The 23,579-nt window shown below is 35.2% G+C and overlaps 1 protein-coding gene across 2 annotated transcripts in view; it reads right to left on the reverse strand.

Moving 5' to 3' along the window:
- Positions 1 to 983: 983 nt before the first annotated feature.
- The window catches only part of LOC109383156 (uncharacterized), a 59,909-nt gene continuing 37,313 nt past the window's right edge, over positions 984 to 23,579 (reverse strand). The window contains exons 2-3 of one of the 2 annotated variants that reach the window (XM_019643308.1): positions 8,651 to 8,721; positions 984 to 1,044 (exon numbers count right to left, since the gene is read on the reverse strand). In XM_019643308.1, the coding sequence (XP_019498853.1) occupies positions 8,686 to 8,721 (36 nt within the window). In that variant the 3' untranslated portion in view covers positions 984 to 1,044; positions 8,651 to 8,685. Of the gene's footprint in view, positions 1,045 to 2,080; positions 2,245 to 8,650; positions 8,722 to 23,579 lie in introns of those variants that run through there. The other variant, XM_019643307.1, reaches the window with a different exon arrangement.

Raw genomic sequence — 23,579 nt, forward strand, 5'->3', positions numbered from 1 at the left:
TCTTATAAGCTTTCAGAACTTGATGTAAAAACCGATTCCTCATCCCAGACTCCCATATGTGCACCTGACACATATGACATGTTTTAAATACCACCAGAAAGTCTCTATTAATGCACTTCAACATTTGGGAAGGCTAAGATTCAGAAAGAGCAAGGTAGCTTTTCTGAATATTAATACATTTCATCAAAAGTTTTCTACGCCTTTAAATACAGAAATTAACTCAAATCAGCTATAATTCTATTTTAAAATTTGGCTGCTGTGGTATAATATGTATATATTAAATAGTCACCTACATGGATTTTAAATAGATTTTTACATGGATCTTTTAGAAAGACACATACACATGCATAACTCCCATGCAAATTGTCCTCGCATTGTTTTGCTTTGTAAGGGGGCCTGTTTATAGACATCTCAGTATCTGCAAGTAATGGATATTGCTTTATTTTTAAAACCTACCAATTTTTAAGGTCCTCCCCCCAAAAAATTAAAATAGCATACAATGCATGAAAATAACGGTTCTTCAGTACAATTTATATCATTTTGATCCATTTAACAATGAAATAAAATTCAACATCTACAAAAGGTCATTCAACCCTAGGTATCCTGTTAGGAACCATGAAAAAATCCACTTCATTTACTTCAAGACAAACACTATTCTGCATCCATTAGGATGCCACTAACCCAAGGATCCATGCCAATAAGTCATGATAAACCAGCAGATCTTATACTTACCTGCTAGGTTTCTAAACCAATTTCTACTCATTTATGGGGACTGTCAGTAATTACAACAGCAACGTACTTTATCTCATACTACTAAATGTGCACTGCCTGAAACCATTCTCAAAAAGTATGATCTCATGCACACATTATATAGTTTGTACAGCACTTTCATTTGCATTATTCTTAATTCTCATCCTTCTGTTAACCAATCAAAATTTATACAATAGATCACACCAATGACTCTTAGTCATATGGTGACTCACCCACACCTCGGTAATGACCTTGGACATCAGACTTGCAGATATCTCATTACAACAGCCCAGCCTTGAATCATCATCAAAGAACACAGAGATGAACGAGGAAAAAAATATGAACGAGGAAAAAATATATAAATTTAAAAATTTATAAGCTACCAGTAAACAAGTATTTATTATTATTCATTATAAATTTATTGTGTCTTAAGCATTTGTTAAAATTTGTCTCACATGAGTATGCTGACTGGTTCATAAATAAGACAGATAATTTGCCCTTTAAGTTAATCTGTGTTACAGATTCTATATTTAGGTTAATCTGTGTTACAGATATAGAATCAGGTTCTATATGTATCTGTTACATATTCTATATCTGTAACACAGATTAAGCTAAACACATACAAGTAACATAGGTATAGCATAAATACTGAATACAACATAAATCTAATAAATTAATAATCTAATAAATCTAATAATCTAATAAAATTATACTTAAGTATAAATAAAAGATCTAAAGATTTAATATGATGGCCAGTGAGAAATCCATTATAAAAACTGAAAAATCAGACAGAAAGTTTTCAGGAAGCAACTGCCACTTCTCTTCCAGTAAGATTAGAAAGGTTTTGTGTCAGCTGATGCATAAAGATCAGAGCAGAAATTAAAGAGCCCGATAAGGAAGAGGATTAGCTACTTCTTTCATAAGAAGGACAAGTTGAAGAACAAAGGATACAAGCAGAAAAACAGCAAGAAACAAGAGGGATAATTATTGTCAAGGATGATAGAGTGATGGGATTTGGGGAGGGGACTAATTTTGTATTCACCTGTGGGCTGTAAAATTCAGTTCCTGTGGTTGGCAGAGAAGAAAAAAAAATCACCTAGAGAAGGCTGCACTGGCTCAGTAGAATTTAAATACTGTTTATGCCAAAGTCCAACTAAAAGAACTAGAATAAAAGTTCTATAGTGATACATGCCAGGTGAATTTATGAAACAGTCAAGAGGGAAGTGCCAGGTTTTGTCAAAAGCCTGGAAATCCATGGAGAGACAGCAAATAGTGAAGAGACATACATACATACATACATACATACATACATACATACATACATACGTACATAATGCTTTCTTCCTGGAGATGTGACTGATACAACAGGCATTCCTCAAAATATATAGACGACAATAAGAGGCAGGTTTTGAAGTGACATTCTGTAGCTTTATTTTTTTTTTAATTTATTGTTAAGTTGGTGATAAGTTATCCTGCCCGAGTCCCCTTTGCCTTCTGAAAGAATGAATACATAAAGACTTATGAGTGCCAACAATGTGATGTGTGCTAGACAGATAGAAATGAAATCATAAAGTCATCCTAGAAGCAGAAATAATTATTACCATTTTATTAATGATGTAGAAGTAAACAAGAGGAAAATCCCTTTAATTCAAACTAAATGGAAAACCATCTTGATTACTGAGAGTTATGAGTTAGAGAAGACATATCATAACCAGAACTAAACTAATTTAAACTTTGTCTCATATGACTCCTTAGATTTAAACGATTAAATAAATAAGAATGACTGTAATTCAGTAAGTGGTATTTTTTTGAGGGTGTGAAATTCACTAGCTCTCTTAAATCATCATTCTACTCAGGATATATTATTACTTTGTTTGGTTAAACCTGAGTTGTGCACTAGTAACCAATGTTTTGAATTTCTCACAGGGCCTTTGGCATCTGGTTCTGTTTTCCTGACTGATTTAATGTCTAAACATCTAGGACTTTATACAGTTGGGTTTGCTATAGGAGCATTGACCCCAAGTAGGAAATGTCATTGTATCCAGTTTGACCATTTGGCATACAGTATATCTCTCCAAATCAACGACTCATTTTATTATCCCACATTCATTGTTCCACTCGTGTTCATCCCTCCTCATTCTTGTGTTATATTTTAAACCTAACTGAAACACCTTAGCATTTCTTTTAATGTTTGTAGATACCCACAGGTTTCACTTTAAGATGGCTAACCCATTGCCACAGTTTATTAAATACAGTAAAGCAAAGTATTTGAAATGTTGACTCACTAAAATCAAGAATGGATAAGTCTAATTTCCCTTATCAATATGCTTTTGATGGTTTTCTTCTTCTCCCATAATGCCTCAACAAACAATGAAAAGTTTACAACTGTAGCGTAGTATAATTCCCCATCGATTCCAAACACAGTGGAAAGGTTTCAAGCTGTGTGAAATGAGTAAACTCCTATTAGTTAGCACTAAAAGGAAATAATCAACAGATTAAAGCCACTGATGTAGCTAATTCTACAAAATCATTAGTTTTGCATTATAACTACTTCCTTTTTAGTGATGGAAATTTAACTGGATGGAAAAATTAACCCAAAGTGTAGGCAACTGGTAGTAAGAAAACACAGGTGACTTAACCAGGAAGAATCATGCCAACCATAAAACTAAGCAGACTATTCATCACCATGGTAATAGCTCTTAAAACAGACACAGAAACCAATTCATAGATTCCATTTTCAAACCAGGGAGTGATCTGGGGGTGCATGTATGTATATAATTTACACAGTGTCCAGTGCCAAACTAGTAACAGTCCAAGAGATGAAGCTTTAAGTAACCACAACACTGGCCCTTTTAAAAACAAGATTGATTCCTGAGGCATGGAAAGGTAATCTGTTCCTCAGGACAAAGAACCTTAGAGGATGTTACAAAAACACAGCGACAATAATCAGGAACATTCTCCTGGGTGCTGAGTCATTAATTGAATTTGAAAGGTCAGGCATTACTCCTAACACAACTGTATCTACCTGAGAAGAGCTCATACCTTTTGCATGAAAACACAAGTCCCATGCTAATGCTTTGTGACTTACTTTGAATGCGAGAGAACAATACATATCTAAGATTATGAATACCCTCACTGAAAGTGATCATTTCAGAGATACGATTTCCAAAAATATTTGAAACACATTATATTTTAATACCAAGCTTTGGTAGCAAAATATTCAAATCAATAAAAATGTGCTACAAGACACAATTAATAAAAAGACAAGGCACAGACTGGAATATATACCAATCATATTTCTTTCGACAATTCTTTCAAGGCAAGTGTAGAGCTGACAAATTCACAGTTGTGCTGTGGTTGTTTTATCTGAGAAAGTTTATTTCTCCTTCAGTTTTGAAGGATAATTATGCGGGATACAGCATTCTAGGTTGGTGGTTTTGGTTTTCTCACACTTTAAGTATTTCACGCTATGCTCTTTTCTTGCTTGTATGGTTTCTGAAGAGAAGACCAACGTAATTCCTCTATAGATAAGAGGTGTTGGTGCTTTAAACCACTATTAGAATGAAAGCTCAGCCTTTCCGTTTAGCACTTGATGCCATACTGCCTGCTTAATTTAACCAATGTTTATTCCAAGCACTGAGCTAGGGTCTTTAGATGAACTGAAAAATAAAGATTCAATAAGATACATTGGAACTAGACTGCTTCTGTGAGTTGGGCGCTTAGAAACTAAGCGGCTTTGAGAGAGAGAATTCTAATTTGAAAATGAAACTGAACTTTTTTGAGGGTAGGGACCTTATCTTTACTTTGGCCTACTACTACTCAACCATCTCTACATTTGCTTTCTAAGTTACTAAGGAAAATTACCATATTTTGCCATGTATAATGCACACCTTTTTGCCCAAATTTGTGAGGGAAAAATAAGGAAGCGCATTATACATGGGTAGTACTAATTCCATATCTATATAAATGTTTTTAATTCTTTAATTTATGCTTGTGAGTTAAAAGTGTAACTCTAGAAATAACAATATCCGTATGCAAAATAATATCCTGGAATACGATAATTGGTTTTGTTGAACAAATGAAGAGTGAACAGCGCAACATTTTTCTTCACACACTTAGGTAGGAGCTAGCAAACTAGCTGATATCTTTACTAAAATTTTTGTAAAATCCTTTGGAAAATTAAAATGAAAATTTTTTTCCCTAAAAGTTTGGGCCAAGAACGTGGGTGTACATTATACATGGGAGCACATTATACATGGCAAACTACGGTACAAACTTGACAACTAGGCACACTATAAATTTATTTCAGTATCAGTATCAACACTTCATTTCTTGTTGGTTCTATAACGTAAAAGTCTAATAACATATTCCGCATAATAACCATGTTCTCAAGTTATAATACAGACCCTTTTTCCTAAACTCCTCCTCAAAAAATAATTATCCCTCCCATAAACTAAAAAAAAAAAAAGAGATGAACTTCATGACCTTCATGACCTCACTTATCTCCATATAAATAAGAAACTCTTCAATAGCACAAAAGGTCTATTAGATGTTGAATATTGCCTTAAAAATGGATTCACATATGACAAGCCTCCATATAATATTTAGAATATCCCATTTTCTCATTTCAGAAATGCATTTCATGCAAAAATTTCAGTCAGCCATATATCTTAAAGTATTTTAAAAGTGTGTCTTTATATGATACAGAAATAAATCCTTTTTGAATAGAATAATCAAAATGTTCTGGGCAACTGTTATCCAAGTTTTTCCACTGATTTAATCAAATCCACTAAACAGAATCCTATATTCTTGGAAATGTTTATTCTCTTTTCAAAGTATTCTGAAGAGTTACATTCAGAATATAAAATTTTTAAATAAGTTTTCACCATTTTAAATGTTTCACTCACTCAAGACTTTTTCACCTCATGTGAATTTCATGCTAAAGATTAAAAATCTAGAGTATTTTCTGAATAGAAACATCATTTTTTTAGTACTCTTAAAAAAGATTTCATTCAGTTTTATGTAAGCGTCAATAGTTTCAATCATCACCAAACTGACAGCAAAAAGTCACTGGATGTACGGTTATCTAACCTCTACAGCTGTATTCTCATACTCTGAAATGAAAGACAGAAAATAAAGTGTGTGTATAGGCAAAAAAAGCTGGATTATTCATCACTATATATGTCTATTCTTTAAAATCTGATTTCATGGTAGAATTCTTTCATCATATCCATAAAACAGATACACACACTGAAAAAAAATACATTTTTAAAAAGTGGTTAATACTTTTTTATGTTGTTTTTGCAAAGGTAAATAGTTTAAATACCTGCCTACTTCTGAGAGCAGTTAAGTCTGAAGTTAAATGGTGTATTTCATAAAACTCTAACACTATTTCTAGAAACAGCTCCTTAGTGACCAATTAACCCATTTCCATACATCTGTGGTAATCTCAGTCAGATATGTTGAACTATCTCTAAGCCTGGACTTTCTCATCTTAATGAAGATGAATGGTGTATCAAAGAACACATAACTACACAAAATTTCTTAAGGTCATCTACTGAAACAGCAAAGGCCCTTTATCAATGTTGCACTCCGTTTTGAAGTCACCTGTATAAAACTCCCTTTGGGCTTTTCCACAGAATCATGACAATGAGGACAACAAGGTAAAGGAAGAGTAATCGGCGATGACAAGCACTATCGAAGCATGTACAGTAAGTCTTCACTTAACATAATTTATAGGTTCTGAGACTTCAAATGAAACAACATCTAATGAAACCAATTTTACCACAGGCAAACTGATATAAGCAAGAATTAAGTTCCTACAACATCTCATGAATGTTATAATGAAATGATGCTGAAAAAAAACATGTTATTCCAGGACCTGCTATATTTGTGCTCCATACTGTACTAGGCACTTCCTGTGTGCTATCTCATTTACTCCTAACAATTCTATAACACTATTCCCATTTTATAACTGTGAAGTCTGAGGCTCAGAGAGGATAAATGCCCAAAAATTTACAAGAATTAGACAGCAAAGACTATGAACCCAGACATTTCTGCTACCTCCTCCTACAGTATCTTGAAAAAATATTGGTAAAACTCCTTACAACTATCTTTCTTTGGCCTGGTCAATTAATTTTTGGAAAACAAAAGAAATAACTTATAAGTGAAACTAAATAAGCCAATTGTTTACCAAGTAAGAAGGAACGTTTCTTTCTTTTTTTTTTTTTTAAGCTGAGCCATCCTGCCACCTGTTGGCAGCTCAGTGGCAGCTCAGCTCGGGCCGGGAATTGAACTGGCAACCCTGTTGCTCATAGTTTGCACTCTTGAGCGAGCTCTTAACCAACTGAGCCACTCTGCCGGCAGAGAAGCAACATTTCTTAAAGATACAAAAGAATATAATTTGCAATTGTATAAAGAGAACAAAAAAGTAGTAGCCAGATGACTCAGCCAAGCAATAAATCAGAGGTTAGAGTGGCAGCCAGAGAATTAAAACTGTTGAGGTAGGTCTGGAGTTTAAAGGACAGGTCACTAATCATCATGAAAGGCCCTGAACACAACCTTCTCAGTCACTTAGCAGGGAACTGAAGAACGAATAAGTAAATTGTGTGAGGAAAATAGAACATTTTCCTCTAGGCTAAGACACAGATAGCAGCTGCAACATTAGACAGAAGATGGCCAAATCATGTAGCTACAGAGTAACGACCACCACACTAGAATCAGTTAACACCTAACCAAGGGTATATACATGAAAATAGAAATTGTACTACCATCTAACCAGTATTTCTTTTTGAAGATATAGGTAAATAGTCTCAAAACATAGTTACTGGAAAGAAATACAGTAACCACATTTGGTAAATACTATCCTGGCACCTTTACAAAGCCTAGGTATACATTTTGGGGGACCAAGAATAAGAGGATATGTAAGAAAAAACCTCAGTCCAAAAAGAGATAAGATGATGACTATACTTGGTGGGTTGATGAACAAAAGGAGAAATAATGAAAAATTAAAAAGAAAACCAATCAGCCAAACAAAAAAACTGATGGAGTCAGGACAAACACCAGTTCAGTTTCACTAAGCCTTACACCGCATACTCCATGACGTTCAGACGAACAGGGGAAACTCCAGGGAAGGGAAAAATCAAAACGAGACTTTTTTTTTTTTTTATCCACAGAAAGAATGTAAAATTTTGAATGTAAAAATACTGAAAACAATGGAAACAGGTCTTTAATGGAAACTACATGTTTAGTAATCCATAGATTAATAATTCTTTCAAATGTTTCCTAGTAAGTAAAGAAAACTGTAGTTCTAGAAACTCCAATGCTTTCAAGACCATCTAACTGGTTTTGCTTTCTTTCTCCACCACTTCTGCCTCTTATTGTCCTCTTCTCTTCCTTTTGTGCTAGCAGGTTTTTTCAGAAACAATATATAAGATGGCTCTGCCTTACTACCTACTATGCCAGGGACATGATGCTACAATTGCATTCAAAATTTTCACACTTAAAAAGATTCTCTGCATCTAACAGTTCATTTCCATTGAATGCCCTGTGACAGTTCACAATATTAATACTTCCACCTTACATTTTTCTTAATAAAACACTTCCATGTCCATGATCTCAATTTAGTCTTACAACATGTAATCTGAAAGGTAAGCAGAGCCAAAAGCCATATCATTCCCAGTTTTAAAAGAAACAAATTGACACAGAGAAGTAACCAGGCACCTGCAGCAGAGCCGGTGTTGGGGGAAAGCGCCTGTGTGCCAGGGTTCTCATCACCACTCCACACTAACAGCATTTCACGGATAATCGTTATGTTTCTCTGAGTACATGCAAATGAAAAAATTCTTTAAGAAACAGCAGACTGCTTTACATACACTAATTTTTCTACAAATGGACTCACCTCCAAAATGAAAATATGCTCTAATTCTTCTGTTTCTACTTCAGTCCAATGAGAGCTGTATTAAAAGTGACCTGCAAAAAAAAAATAAATGAATAGAAGTAAAATATCATTCATTTTGAAGCACCATATGAAAGCTGTAGTTGCTTTTGCTTAATGTTCTCTTTTACTTATATTTTTGTTCTGTTTTTATCTAGATCCAAAATTATATGGATGGAAATGATAAAGAGAAAAAGAGAGCATAAAGGATCAAATATTGTGGTAGGAATGTTAACACACTGTCTGATTTAATCCTTGTAATACCTTGGAAGTTTTGAACAAACTAAGATTCTAAGACAAACTAGGATGTGAATCCACATCTAACCCAAAATCCCTCAAAGGTACTTTATTTTATCTTTTTTACATTTTTCTAGCATTTTACAATCTATAAATTGAATAGGCATATTCAATTATTTCCTATATGTAGTTGGACTTCCTATATTCAGCTCAAGGCCTATAAATAAACATAGTAACCAAGGTATTTAAAATACAGACCTATACTCAAAGTGCATGTTATTAAATGACCTGTATCTGTAGAACTTAAAATGCTATAAAATACATTTTAAATATGTGCCCATCCATTAGGTGTTTAAAGAACCCATCCAAATGTATGAATATTTTTTAAAAGCTAAGATAGAGAAAAATGTCAATAATAAGACAAGGACAGAGTTTGTGTTTTAAATCAAACACTACCACTAATACCATATAATTTTGTAAAACTGCAATAATTAACATACTGACTTCTCTGTCACATAAGTCGAACAGCAATGAAAATGGACTTTGGAGTAGGAGAGGTCTGAATTTGAATCCCAACTCTATAAGTTAACACTGGAAATACTGAATATCAGCATTTCCTTCTTCAGTTCAGATCTGAATATAGTAAAATCTCACTTGCCAAAAGGCCACACATTAACCTTGGTAATGTCATAAAGTAAATTAAAAAGTTATATGGCTAGTTAAAATAGATGCCATATAGTCTATGTGCTAAACTTGTGTATTTTACTCTGAGAAGATGCGTTCAAGCTCAGTTTAGATCTTTTTTAATGTTATTTTTTTTAAAGTTCTAATAAAGTGGGTAATCAATTCACAGCAGAAGACCTGGTCAGAAGCATTAAATTCGAATTTGGGGAGCTAGGGCTGATAGACATAGTAGAAAGAAATGATAGCAAAAAGAAATTGGTAAGTTATAACAAGAGAAAAATAAGACATAAGGTGAAAAGAAAAAATGTATAAGCCATCCTGAGGATATTTGATAAAACCAAATAACCATGTATATATCAATAGCCTCCAATGATACACTATATTACAACCCAAATAAATAGTATGCATAGTGATGAATTATATTCTGTTTAAGAAAGCTCGAAAGTGTTTGATGCTTATAAAAAATTACTGTAATATTGGGTTGTCGGAAAAGTCATTACATATTTTGTCTATGTTTTTCAAAGGTCATTTATTTATATAAACAACAAAGATCAAGCAATAACATATTACCCGTTTTATTTGATAACCTTTGCCATCTTTCAGTGAGCTTCCTAATTCCTCATTTGTAGAAGGATCTATCTTTATTTGTGAAAAACTGACCACAGTGCTGATTTACAGCCTCATCTGAATTGAACGTTATACCATGCAAGGAGTTTTGAAGAGAGCGAAACAAGTGGAAGTCTGACGGCGCAAGGTCAGGCAAGTATGGTGGGTGTGGCAACACATCCCATCCAAGCTCCAATAATTTCTGATGGGTGATCAAACTTGTGTGTGGTCTCGCATTGTCACAATGGAACACAACTCCTTTACAATGAACAAGCTCTGGACGTTTCTAGATGATGGATTCATTCAAACTGTCCAACTGCCAACAGTACACATTCAAATTGATTGTTTGGTTCCTTGGTAGGAGCTCGAAAAACACAACACCTTTAAAATCCCACCACACTGAGAGCATAACCTTTCTCTGATGAATGTCTGCTTTCGATGTCATTTGAGGCGAATCATCACTTCGGGACCAAGACCATTCACGCACCACATTGTTGTAAACAATCCACTTCTCATCACCAGTTATCAGTCACTTCAAAAAAGGATTGTTTTCCTCACATTTAATGAGCATATTGCAGATGTTTATACGCGCTGTCAAATGAACTTCAAGTTCATGTGGAACCCAAATATCGAGCTTGTTTACGTATCCCAGCTTCTTCAGGTGGTCATGAACACTTGAATGATGGATGTTCAATGTTTCTGCAATCTCTCGTGTGTGTAATGTGGGTTTGATTCAATCAATACCTTTATTTTGTCATCATCAACCTCAGTAGGCCTCCCTGACCAAGGAACATCGTTGAGATAAAAATCACCAGAATAGAATTTCGTGAACCATCATTGGCACTGATGTTCTTGTAGAGCACTGTCACCATAAACTTTATGTAACTTTTCACAAACTTGCTGTGCGTTCTTCCCTTTATGAAGTAAAACAGTAAAATAGGCAAAAATGCATGCACAGTTTGGTCTTCCATCTTCAACTTGTGAAATCTCCAAAACTCAACCAAATCGCTCAATTTTTTTTATAATGAAGCTAGAACTGTCAGCTGTCAAATGACATGGCAATAACATAGATGCGAATGACTCTAATACTTCCAAAAATGAACTAGTGCCATCTATCGCAAACATGTGTCATGACTTTTCCGACAATCCCATAGATTAAAAATAAATTTTTTAAAATCCTAATATTTAAAGGATTATACTTTAACTCATGTAGTAGACAGCTAGGATATTCACTTGTTTGTGAATTTGTCAAGTTATGTTATTATACTAGGCAAACTCAACAAATGAGATCTTAATATAGTTAATGAAGCAAATGTTAGGGGTTTAAGTCTCATAACTAATACCAAGGACTATATTATAAAGTATAAAGTCTCTCCCCTCAAAAGCTCACAGTTCAATAGAAAACACCACAGTATATCTAAATAAAATTTAATAGTATTTAGTTATAAAAAGCAAGAAACATATAATATTTGGTTATCTCTTTTTTTGTGCTGTTACCAGCTGCTGATGTACAATGCTTAGACACTTTAATTCAGTAGAGGTTAAAAATGTGATTTTAAGAAGTCTAGAACATATGAAATGGATGAGAAAAAAAATATCAGAAGACTCTGGGACATGGATAAAACCAAGCATCAGAAGTTCCCGCCCTCCTTCTTTCTGCTATAAGAGCAAAGACAAATAACGATAAAGCAACAGTTAACATTTATTGAGAGCTTCCTATGTGCCAGGGTCTGTTCTAAGTGTCTAACGTCTATGAACTCATTCAGTCCTCAACAACTCTACTAGAGGCTCTATTATTATCCTGATTAACAGATGAGAAAACTGGGGCACAGAGACAGTACGTAACGCACCAAAGTTGCACTGGTTTAAGTGAAGAACCAAAGTTCTAATACAGGAAGCCTGGCTTCAGAGCCCATGCTTTTCACCGCTGTACTCCTAAGGATTAACTAAATGCCCAGCAACGTTACTGTCTTATAGAAGGTATATGCCTCTCAAAGCTGTTTTTAAAAGCTATTATCATTAAAAACTTTCCACATTCCAAAACAAATTATTTTCCATTTTTGCTAGTTTATCAATACATGTTTAGGATTTGGCTCTATAACTATTGTATATTCTCCAGGTGCTTTTTGTAAATACTTCAAAATTTCCCCAATTATTTATACCATTAAAAACTCAGAAACTGAAAAAGAATCAAGCATTTATCCAAACTTTTAAAACAAACTGTACAATTGCTAAACAAATTGTAGATTGAGGGGAAGTTTTTCTTTGTAAAGTAGTCCAGATAATAAATTGAGGTAAAATGACAATTAAAATGTCATACTTTGCAACTCCTAATGAATCAAAGTGTCTGGGCCTAACAGCTGCTAGCATCAAACAAAGAAAAACAACTACACATTATATGTCTCCTGATGGAAGAAGAAATACCACTCATAGTAGGCAGGAAATGAGGAGGATGGAGAGAGTGAAGGGAGGAAAAGAAAGAAGAGGAAGGGAGGGGGGAATGAAGAAGGAAGAAGAAGAATCTGAATTGATTAGGTCCCTAGAGCCTACCACTATATAAAAAATATGTAGGATGGAGGAACATGTTGAACACCACCCACAGAGGCATAATCAGCAATATCTAGCTGTGGGGAATTCTACGAGGCCAATAATCCAGTTTCTTCAACAAATAAATTACAAGGAGAAAAAAAAAAGGTGGAAGGGAATATCCATATATTAAAAGAGATATTAAAATACATATTAACCAATCATAAAGGGCTTTATCTGGACCCTGATTCAAACAAAATGTAAAAAGATTTTTATAACACCATTGGAAAATTGAACATTAACTGAATACTTAATAATATTAAAGGATTATTAACTTTTAGTTTCAGGTATAATCATTAAATTATGGTTATATCTTTCTAAAGGTGTTATTTTTTGGAATAACGTACTGAAATGTTTACAGATGAAATGGTATGACTGACATCAGCTTTGTTTCACAAGGGAGGAAAATGAGCAGACGAATGAAACAGAGTACCCAAGAGTTAATAACTATTAAAGCTAGACAATGGCTACATCACGGCTCATTATATTATTCTGTGTATTTTGTATATCTGATATTTTCCACAATACAATTTTTTTAACCTGACAAATGTAGTACATCAAAAAATGGTACCTCAAATGTTATAAGTACTTTTAAGAACTTAAATTTTAACTTCATGTTACTACAGGAAAAAATGTTTTAACTAAATAATAATAACTAATGTCTCAACTAGTAGATATTTCTCTCCATTGCTTACCTCTAAAATGTTGTTTTATTTGTAAGTAACCTGGTCTCTTTATTAAGTACTGCTAATACAATGAAACTGGAAAAGTCATGACTGTTTACAAATATGAGCAAACTGCCAGACTTTAGTAAGTTTTAATTCCAAAGTTTTTGTTCACTTCAACTGGCACTAGGAAGACTCATGAGCTAAAATGGTAGCATAGATTTTGGGCTCAAATTCTTCAAGTTTGGATAATACATTTGTAATTTAAGTTATTATATTATCAGTTCTGTTAAGTGAGAAATGGTTGTATTCAACATAAAAAGGTGAAAAGCAAAGATTCTGAAACTCAGTTTTGGTTCTATGACATAGTAGTTTTATATGCTCTCAAGTTCAAGCTCCTTCATCTATAAAATGAGGAAAACAATTTCTTCCATATGATGTTGTGATACATGGATTTGAATTATTATATATAATAATATATTTTAGTCTTTTATATACACTACAGAAGTATATATATTTCCTAGCATTGTTCCTGTTAGTGTTTAATACAGTGAAGCTAATATTCTTAATTGTCAACATCTAATTGTTATTGTGCTAGTTGATATTTTTGTTATGCTATCTATTATTAAACTCACTTCTCCCCAAATCCCAACAGTATTTCCCATGAGTGTAAACATTCATTTGTAAAACACACCCACTCTGTTGGGTTAAGAAACCCTTTTATACACTGAAGCTATGAGTGTCTTTATGTAATCAAGAGGACAACAAGAATTTACCTATAACTTCTATTTATCCAATTTGTGAAGATTTGGGATAAATAAAATTGACAGAAAAGTTTAAAGATAGGATGCTTTCAGTTAAATAGCCAAAGTTAAGCTACATTTTAAATATGTTTGGTTAAGAATCACTTACACTGGGCCGGCCGAGTGGCGCGATGGTTAAGAACTGGCTTGGGACGCCAGAGGGCCCCGGTTCGGATCCCACATATGAGGGCCGGTGACACTGCCCTCTACAGCTAAGATGCTGAACAACAGCTCAACCTGGAGCTGGGCTGCCATGAGTCGCCGGCGACGGCGTAGGCTGCAGCCCCTGTGGCAGTGGGTTGCCATGAGCTACCATGTGTAGCCAGCAGCCAGCGTGAGCGGCCAGCAGCCGCTGTGAGCGGCCGTCCAGAAGCCGGCGACTGATCTGCCTCACCTGGGAAGAGCGCAATGATGGTGCCAACTTGGGCCAGTGAAGCAACATCCTCCACAACTAGACTGAAGAACAAAACAACAGCAACTTGACTGTTCCCCTTCACCCAATTCCCCAGCACTGTTCCCATCCCCCCAATACCCCAATAAAAATCTTTAAAAAAAAGAATCACACTGAAAACTATCAAAATAATTCATCAGACTTACTGATAATGTTTCCACTATAAGAAAATTCTCATTTCTCACCCTTGAAGTTAAAGTGTCAATAAAGAATGACTTCCTTCCAAATCATCTGATGCCCTAGGGCATTTTGTATGTACCTTACAGTACAGCATGTTGCATCAGTATATTTATCCATAGTTGGAATATGAGCTCCACAAAGACAGAGGCAGACAGTTTTCTTTTAATCAATGGTACCTGCGTAGTGCCTGGCAGTAGAAGGTGCTTCATATATGTTTGTTGAATTCACATATGAGCATATACACCTTCACCTCAAGGACTTCTGGATCAAATCATTACATACCCCATAGTTAAACACTCATGATGAAGCTGAGTCCACCAAACCTGGGACTAGGACCTCAAGAGACTGTCACTGTGGTCTCATTGTCACCCCTTAGTCCATAGAGGGCACATCTACTGCATATCACTCTAATTCAGCACAAACTGTATCCCTGGGTTATTCTTCCAAGCCTCGCCTTCAATCTACAATATTACTAACACTTACTGATAACACTCTATGTGCCAGGTACCACACTAAACACAGCATATGCCTTAGTTCATGTGATCTTCAAATATCCTGGGAGTGAGTGTTAGTATTACTCCTATTTCAAAGGTAAAGATGCTGAGACTTAAAGAGTTTATGAAGCATGTCCAAAGTCCTAAGGTCATAAAGCAGAAGCAGGATTTGAGTCAGGTCTGTTTGACTGCAGTCTATATTCTCAATCATTAAGTCCTGGGAACAGAAGGCTACTAGTAAACAAAGCTTTTCAAAAAAGACTTTAAACATCCCTTGAAGTCACTTCAGATGTTTTTTTTAATAAGCTTTTTAAAAAGTGATGCTAGTGTCCTTTCAGGAGTCCTTCATTTTTTTCTCTTATGTTCTCTGACACACAGGGACCCATCAATACAGAGAGCACTAACCAACAGAAGCCACTGTAAGGTAACAGCAGACAGAGTTGAGGCTGGAGATCATGCTCAAAGAAAGAAGTCTGAGCTATCTAGAAATCTTGTGAACAAAAGGCTAAGGAAAAATAGGTAGATGCACAAATTATTGCATAAAGCACTAGATCCCTATTAACGATTAAAAGTTTTATAGAGCTTAAAAGCTACAGAGCACTTAGAAATACAATTCACTAAATGGGAAGTTCCTAAAACTGCCATCAGAAAGCTGACACCTACGTGTCATGTACATTTAACACTAAAATTTTTGTTAAAGCCAGTGAAAACTGTACAGGCTAATGAATAAGAAAGTCTTTCCCAATTTAAAATCTCAGCTTTGCCAATTGCTGTGTGACTTCAGGAAAGGTACTTATCAACCACTCTGAGCCTCAGTTTGCAGGTATGTAAAATAGAAATAATACCTACCTTGTAGCAAAATTATGGGAAAAATAGTTAAAGCATCATGTTTTCCAAAATCATTAAGTTGAGTACATCTATATGGATCGATAACAATAGGAAACAGGTTACATTCTTGAAATTCTTAATAACTGTATCTCTGACTTTGTGTTTCATATGTGAAATTAAATATGACAATGAAACTCCATTTAGGGCCCCATTTCACCTGCAGTCCCGCTTTTCATCACCTCCATACCAGGGCCAGTCACAAGGCTACAGGAACTGGTTTGCAGAGAGGGGATGGGGGAGGCATTGGCCACAGTCCATTATGTGGGTGACACAGTGGAGTCCTCTTGCCTACACCCAATTCAGGTACCAAGCAAATCCAGATATGACCACTTGGAGGCTGACCACCTGCAATTTGAGGTGGCAGCCCATGGGAAAGGGAAGTTGGCCTCCCCACCCAAGCTAGAACCCCTCTCTCCCTGCTCCATCTTTTCATTTTGCTCTGAGCCCTACAGGTTATCTAGCCTGCCCTGTCCTTCAATTCATGATGACAACAAAAAGACTACCAACAAGAAGAGACTGTTTGGTTAGCACATGTTTTTTAAAAGTATAAAAGCCACTGGACAACTATTAGCCACACCTAACTTGGATTAAATCAAACTGTTTTCTTTACAATACCTTATTAGGATCAGTAACATTAAATCTTAGTGACTAAGGAAAAATAAGTTTTCACCTAGAGTGGAGCTGAGCAAGAATGGAAATAGCACTCGTAAAAAAAAAAAAAAAGGCTGGCTTCTTTACCCTATGAGACCTGTGACACCTTCTTCCTCTGCCCTCTTCCTCATTCAATTAGTCCTTAAGAATTTATTGAATGCAGACACTGTTCTAGGTCCAGGGCATATAACGATGAACCACGAACAGGAGAGGGAGTAAAGTAAATCAGTAACAACAGTAGCTAATATCTGAATACTTGTTATGTGCCGGGCTCTTCCTCAAGTTTGATATACTTAATCATTTAATTCTCCCAGCAAGCCCATGAGGTAGGTATAACAGTAATACTGTCCTATCTTAGAGATGATAAAATTGCAACATGAAGAATTTGAATTACTTGCAAGTTCAAACAGCTCCTAAGCAGTGAAGCTTGCATTCAAACCTAGGCAGATGATGACAACATATGTGATAAACGCTAGAACACAGGTTACGGAAATATCTAGGACCAAGAATTTAAGCAGACCAGTAAGTAATGAATAAAGTTAACAAGTATGTTTAGAAATTTTAGAAATCTACAAAGAAAAGGTAAGCAAAGACACTGGCCCCATCTTTCAAATTTTCATAGACCATACAGATAATAGCTCAGGTTCACCACCTCTTAGAAACATCAACAGCTGTTATATTTGGTTTCACCCATACACATAAATTAAAAAAAAAATGATGAGTGGCTAGGGCAAATACATTGCCCAAATGAAATGAGTTAACATTATGAAACTGAAATACAATCGCATGTGGTCACGTTGTAAAATATCACAAAGCCACTCCAGCAATGGCAGAAGGGTAACAACATTTTCTGTAACAAACAGAAATATGTGTTACATGTGGTGGCATATGCAACTAATATTTTAATTGGAGAAAAAGAAGCATCATACAATCACACAATAGAACCAGGAAAGGTCTTTTTGAGGTGAGTTTGCTCATACGAGTAAATTAATCAGATGTTTCATTCAGTGGCACATATAATAGAGAAGTTATTTTTTCCTGAAGCAACAATATTTCCATAAACTGCCCTCAGCTGCATCATGTGAAGAGATCAGTTCTGTATTACACACTATCCTACTAGTCAATCCTCATTATATGTAAAGCGTAATTTAACATCTATAATATCAGCTCCATATTCTCGTCTGCCTAATAAAACATTTCTCCTTGATGCCCTAATTTATTCAAAACTGAACCTGTTCTTACCCACAAAACAAGTTTACTTTCCAAATTTACTCATTTATTTTAATGACACTTCCTTTCTCCTTTTCATCCCGCTTGAAACTCTAGTCATTACTGATTCCTCCATCTCTCACTCTGTATAACCTCGTGCCTGGATTATCAATATAAATTTAACTGGTTTTCCTATTTCAAAAGATTTCCCCTTCTAATCCTTTTCCTAAGACTGAAAATTTGCTCATAAAAAACACTGCTTTTACTTCGCTTTCCTCTGTCCCAGAACCAACAATGGCAACAGGAGATAACATAATATTGGGTTGTCGGAAAAGTCATGACACATTTTTGCAATGAAAAACATAGAAAAATATGTCATGACTTTTCCAACAACCCAATAGAAGCAACATTAGCGTGATAATCAGGAAACGTGAGTTCCAGCCCCAATTCCTCCACTAACTAATTTAAGTAACGCAATTTGGTTTCCTTACCTGGAAAATATGATTCCTGGGCTAGAAAAGCTCTGTGGTCCTTTGCTTTGAGAACAACAAATCTCTTATCCTGGAATTCATGGTCCACCACAATGTAGCTAATCAAACTCACCTCTACCTATTCCCCAACACATATTCTCATGCTCCCAGCTGCTCTCCGCATGCTCCTAAATTTTGTTAGTTATTCTAGGGCTGTACTAATGCCTTCTTCTAAAATGACTTCACCCTTCTCCTCTCACCAAAAATGTTCTCAAACAGAAGGGTTACAAGAAATTATTTTCTTCTTGTCCTTTTCTGACATTTGCAAATTCTCTACAGTCACTATGTATGTGCTAGTAAGTGTCCAGGAGAAAAATAATAAATGTCCTAAACCAGAACTACAGTAAAAGTATCTCACCACACTAGTAACCCTCAGTAATATATCCTTTTTCTCTTCCTAGAGATTTCATTTGCTGTACATATTTGGTCCTGTTAACTTCAAAACTTAATCTGTGTAAACTATGGCTCCAATGTAAGGACTCAGTAGTTAATGAACTGACTTTATTTTGGTTCTCTTAAGTGCACAGTCTAATTTATCAATACTTGAGTGAAGTGGATATTGTATGTAGCCAATGTGGTTATATCAAAGTTCTTAATCTTAATACATTAACAAATATGCTCCTTGTTTCCTAGAAACTCAACCTGTTTTTAAATATCAAGCCATATGATATTAGTTTATGAGCAGCAAGTTAACTCCATAATATCTATTTGATCATTTTATTAAAGAAATTATTTTTATGAACTGATCTGAGAACCCCCGATTACTATCTACAATAAGCATTGGTAAGAAAAGTGGCAATTAATAAAATAATAACTTGGAGGGAGCCCCAAATATATTTTCCTTTCCCCGGCAGTCATTTAGCTTGCAGAGAGGAGAAATCGATGGCCCAGGGATATCTTCCAGTCCTCCAGAAACTTCACTGACCTAATTTTGATTTAAAATAGAATATTTATTTAAGAAAAACTTAGGGCTTAATATATAATAATAATAAAAAATAATAAAAGAATTTGCTATCTGAAGGCCTGCGCCAGACCTCACCACTTCGTATCTCACAGCCACAGGCAAGTCTCATAACCTGTCATCCTCAGGCCCCCCATCAGCAAAACCAAGACCATCACTACACTAGCCTTGACTCCTATGCAAATCACTGAGGTGCAAATGATATAATGTAAAAGTGTTCTAAAAACTGACAAATGCTTCGCAAATACAAAATTAAGACATTATGTAAGCAATATTCATTAAGTCAAATGCTCACTCATTGTAAGTATTTGTTTATTGTCAAATAAATTCACTTAGTAGGAAAACTAAAGTTACTAGAATTAGAGAAGAACCATCCTTCATAATACCAATTTCTAAGTCTTGATTTTTATGCCTCTTGCTTTTTTAATTTAAGACACACAAAACTCTACACAAACAATTTCAGGCAGTTAAGTGTCTGAACACCTTTTCGTAAGCTCTCTGGGGAGAGAAATTCCACCGCCAGCTTAGTATTTTTCACTCTGGAACAGAACAACTCAAAGTGTAAACAAGTGAGTTCTCATTTCTTTCATCTGATACAAAGAAAATAAAATATACCAAGTTGGTTTAAAATGGAATAAATGGATACAAAATCCTATTCTGCAACAAGTTTTATGGTAGGTAAAGACAAAATATCCAAAGATAATTACACCTAAGCATTTTCTCTTTCATTCTAATTCCCTCCTTACAGAGATGGAAACATCAATTGCCTAGGCAAAAGAAAAAAAAATGCAGATCAGATTTCCCAGATTTCATAATAGAATACTAACCTTGACACCTGGCAACCTAGAATATAAAACATATGGTCCTCTCTTCAATCCACACCACAGAACATCAGCACTTCATGCACTTGTCAAATGTGAACATTAGAGTTTTGACAAAAACAAATAGTAAAACAATTAATACTAGGGAGAAATGAAGGCCCATTTAACCAAATTTCACAAGATCCATCCTGTGTTCTTCTGGAAGGGCTGAATGTAAAGCACCTCAACTATATTATTTTCATTGTTACCACAGCACATTTATTACTTAACTATTTTAAGTTATGACTTAGGCTCTCATTGAAGGTCAGCATAAGACTTAAAAGAATGTTTTTATCCTGGCTTCTAACACAATCCAATATGTTATTCAGTATATCTTTCAATACAATATCTTCCTATAGCACTTGCTGTCTGTGACACTTCACCAACAATTCACATATTATAATTTACTGAAATTCTTATTTATTTGTCTATTACCTCATCTTATTCAACATTATTTCTCAAATACTGAGTACAGTGCCTGGCACATAATGGAGCTCAATAGTCATTTGTTGAATGAATAAATCATACACTAGAATTTTACTTCTCCTGGACATATGTTCAGTCCTAAATAGAAAATTATCTCCTGATCTGATAGCTTCCATTTATTTATCTTCTCCACTCTTCCTGGAACTTGCCTTGGTCATAGCAAGGAATTAATAAATATTTGATGATGATGGTGATGACAACATAACAATTACATAGCAGTAGTGGTAGGAAGACAAATTATCCTCATCAAAACAACATATAGCATAATATTCATTATTAAAATCAAATACAAAACTATTAAATGATTATCTTCTTATGTTGAGACTGTGTATGGTTACTCTCCTCTTAATTTTCTAATTTCCCAATACTGGTTAGGGAATTTTAGTTGTGCTCCCATACACTAGGAAGCCTAAAAAAAATCAGTTCCTAATGTAAACAAAATCTAAATGGACTCTAATAATTCATCAAAGAAAAATCAATCTCGAACCACAAGATATTTACACTTCAGAAACCTCAAGTTTCAAGCCTCCTGCCTTTTGCGCCCACCTTCATCCATGATTTCAGATGATATCTTTTCTCTAATTCCTCCTACTGAGGACCACTGCCTGGAGAATTGGACTCTACCTTTCTGAACCTGCTGGGTGTTTGGATGAAGATAAGAAGAGAGAAGGAAGCCAAGAATGACAATGATCTCCCATCCTGTAGAGGACACACCTGCCACTCTGGTGCTCACTGTACATTCGCCACAGTCCTTCTCTCAAACCAACTCCAGTTTTAGTTCATAGCTGGCAGAAGCAATTGTCCTTAATTAGCAAGCCTGTCTTTACACTCTACCCTATGGCAAACACACATGCACCAAAACAAAACAAAACAAAACAAAACTCCTATTTATACAGGACTCTGTGTTTATCACAATCAAGTGGTGATTTGATCCCATAAACAGTCCAAGCACTCAATGAAGATAAAACCTTAAGGAGAAATTCCTCTAAGTATATCTAACAAGATAAGCTGTCCTCCTCAATTTGATCAATTGGTTTGTAATCTGGATAGGTTTCAATTCTCCAGAGTATCAGTGTTTGAAAAGTATATATCCCTATGGCCTAAAATATCCATGCCAGAGTCCAGAGATACAGGTAGATGAAGAGGTGAATCTGACACCTAGGAACACTCACTCTGGTGCCCGGATTCAAGGAGTCTCAGTGAATAATTGCTTAACACTACCAGATGCCAAATAGACCAGCAAGAATGAAAACAGTGGATGCCTTTCATCACTTTATTGAGTGCTTAAAACCACCATTATTGATATGATGTTGAAGAGAAATATACTTCTTGTGTTGATGTGTAAAAACATGTTGACTATCCATACAGGCAAATTTTTAAAAGCATGTTTTAGATACATACCTAACTATTTAGATATTGGACTTAAATTAACTCAAAAGGGAGCATCATATGTAAAAATATCCCTTTTTTTCCTAAGTACAGAAAGACTTTCTTTCTGAACACTGCACTCAAATAAGAGTACAAGGTGTGATCAGAAACTACAATGAATGTTTAAATTTAAAAAAAAAATTATTACAATGAAAGACACATTGCCATTAATCCCCCTCAAACACTCCGCCTCACTTCGAACACACTTATCCCATCATTCTTGCCACTTTCTGAAGCAGTTCTGGAAGTCCTCTTTCGTGACTGTCTTTAGTTGCACTGCCATTGCTGCCTCGATGTCCTGTATCAATTCAAAACGTTTACCTTTCATGTCACTTTGACTTTGGGGAAGAGCCAGAAGTCACTTGGTGTCAGATCCAGTGAACAAGGTGGAAGAGGGCACACTGTAATGTTTTTATTTGACAGAAATTACTGTTCCAGAAGTGGTGTGTAACACAGAGCAGTTGTCATGATGGAGAATGAAGTAAAGACAAGAAAGAGGACTTCCAGAACTGCTTCAGAAAGTGGCAAGAATGATGGGATAAGTGTGTTCAAGTGAGGAGAAGTATTTTGAGAGGGATTAATGGCAATGTATCTTTTACTGTAATACATTTTTTTATTTAAACATTCACCATATTTTTTATCACACCTCATATACTTAGAGCAGAACTCTTATTACATTAAACAGTAAAAGTAAACAGTAAGATCCAAAACTCTGCTTCTTTCCTTTTCATAAGAACCAAATCCTTAGCTTGGCGTTCAAGATTCTGCATTATCAATTTCAGCATTCTGGCCTCAACTTCACTAATCCCAATACTCATTCACTTATTCAGTGAAAATGGAGCTAAAGCAATAAACATGGTTACAATAATCCCAATCCATAAAAGGTCACATTAAAGTGCCCTCCAGGCAAACCAGTCAATTCAGTGTGTTCCGCAAAAACTCATTCAACAAATATTTACTGGCTAGATTAAATGCTGGGCACATTTTAAGACACTAGAAATATAGCAGTACATAAAGAGACACAATTTCTTTCCTTTACAAAATTCACAGTCTTGTGAGTGAAAACATATGCCTGGCCCTTTGTACCTTTATGCGGTGTTTATGTCCATTTCCCTTCTCTCCTCTGCACCTTCCCAATACCTTCCCTTCTTCTTAGTATCAGTCCCACCAAATT

Source organism: Hipposideros armiger, unplaced genomic scaffold, assembly GCF_001890085.2.
Source record: "Hipposideros armiger isolate ML-2016 unplaced genomic scaffold, ASM189008v1 scaffold_76, whole genome shotgun sequence".
In the NCBI taxonomy this organism is placed as follows: Eukaryota; Metazoa; Chordata; class Mammalia; order Chiroptera; family Hipposideridae; genus Hipposideros; species Hipposideros armiger.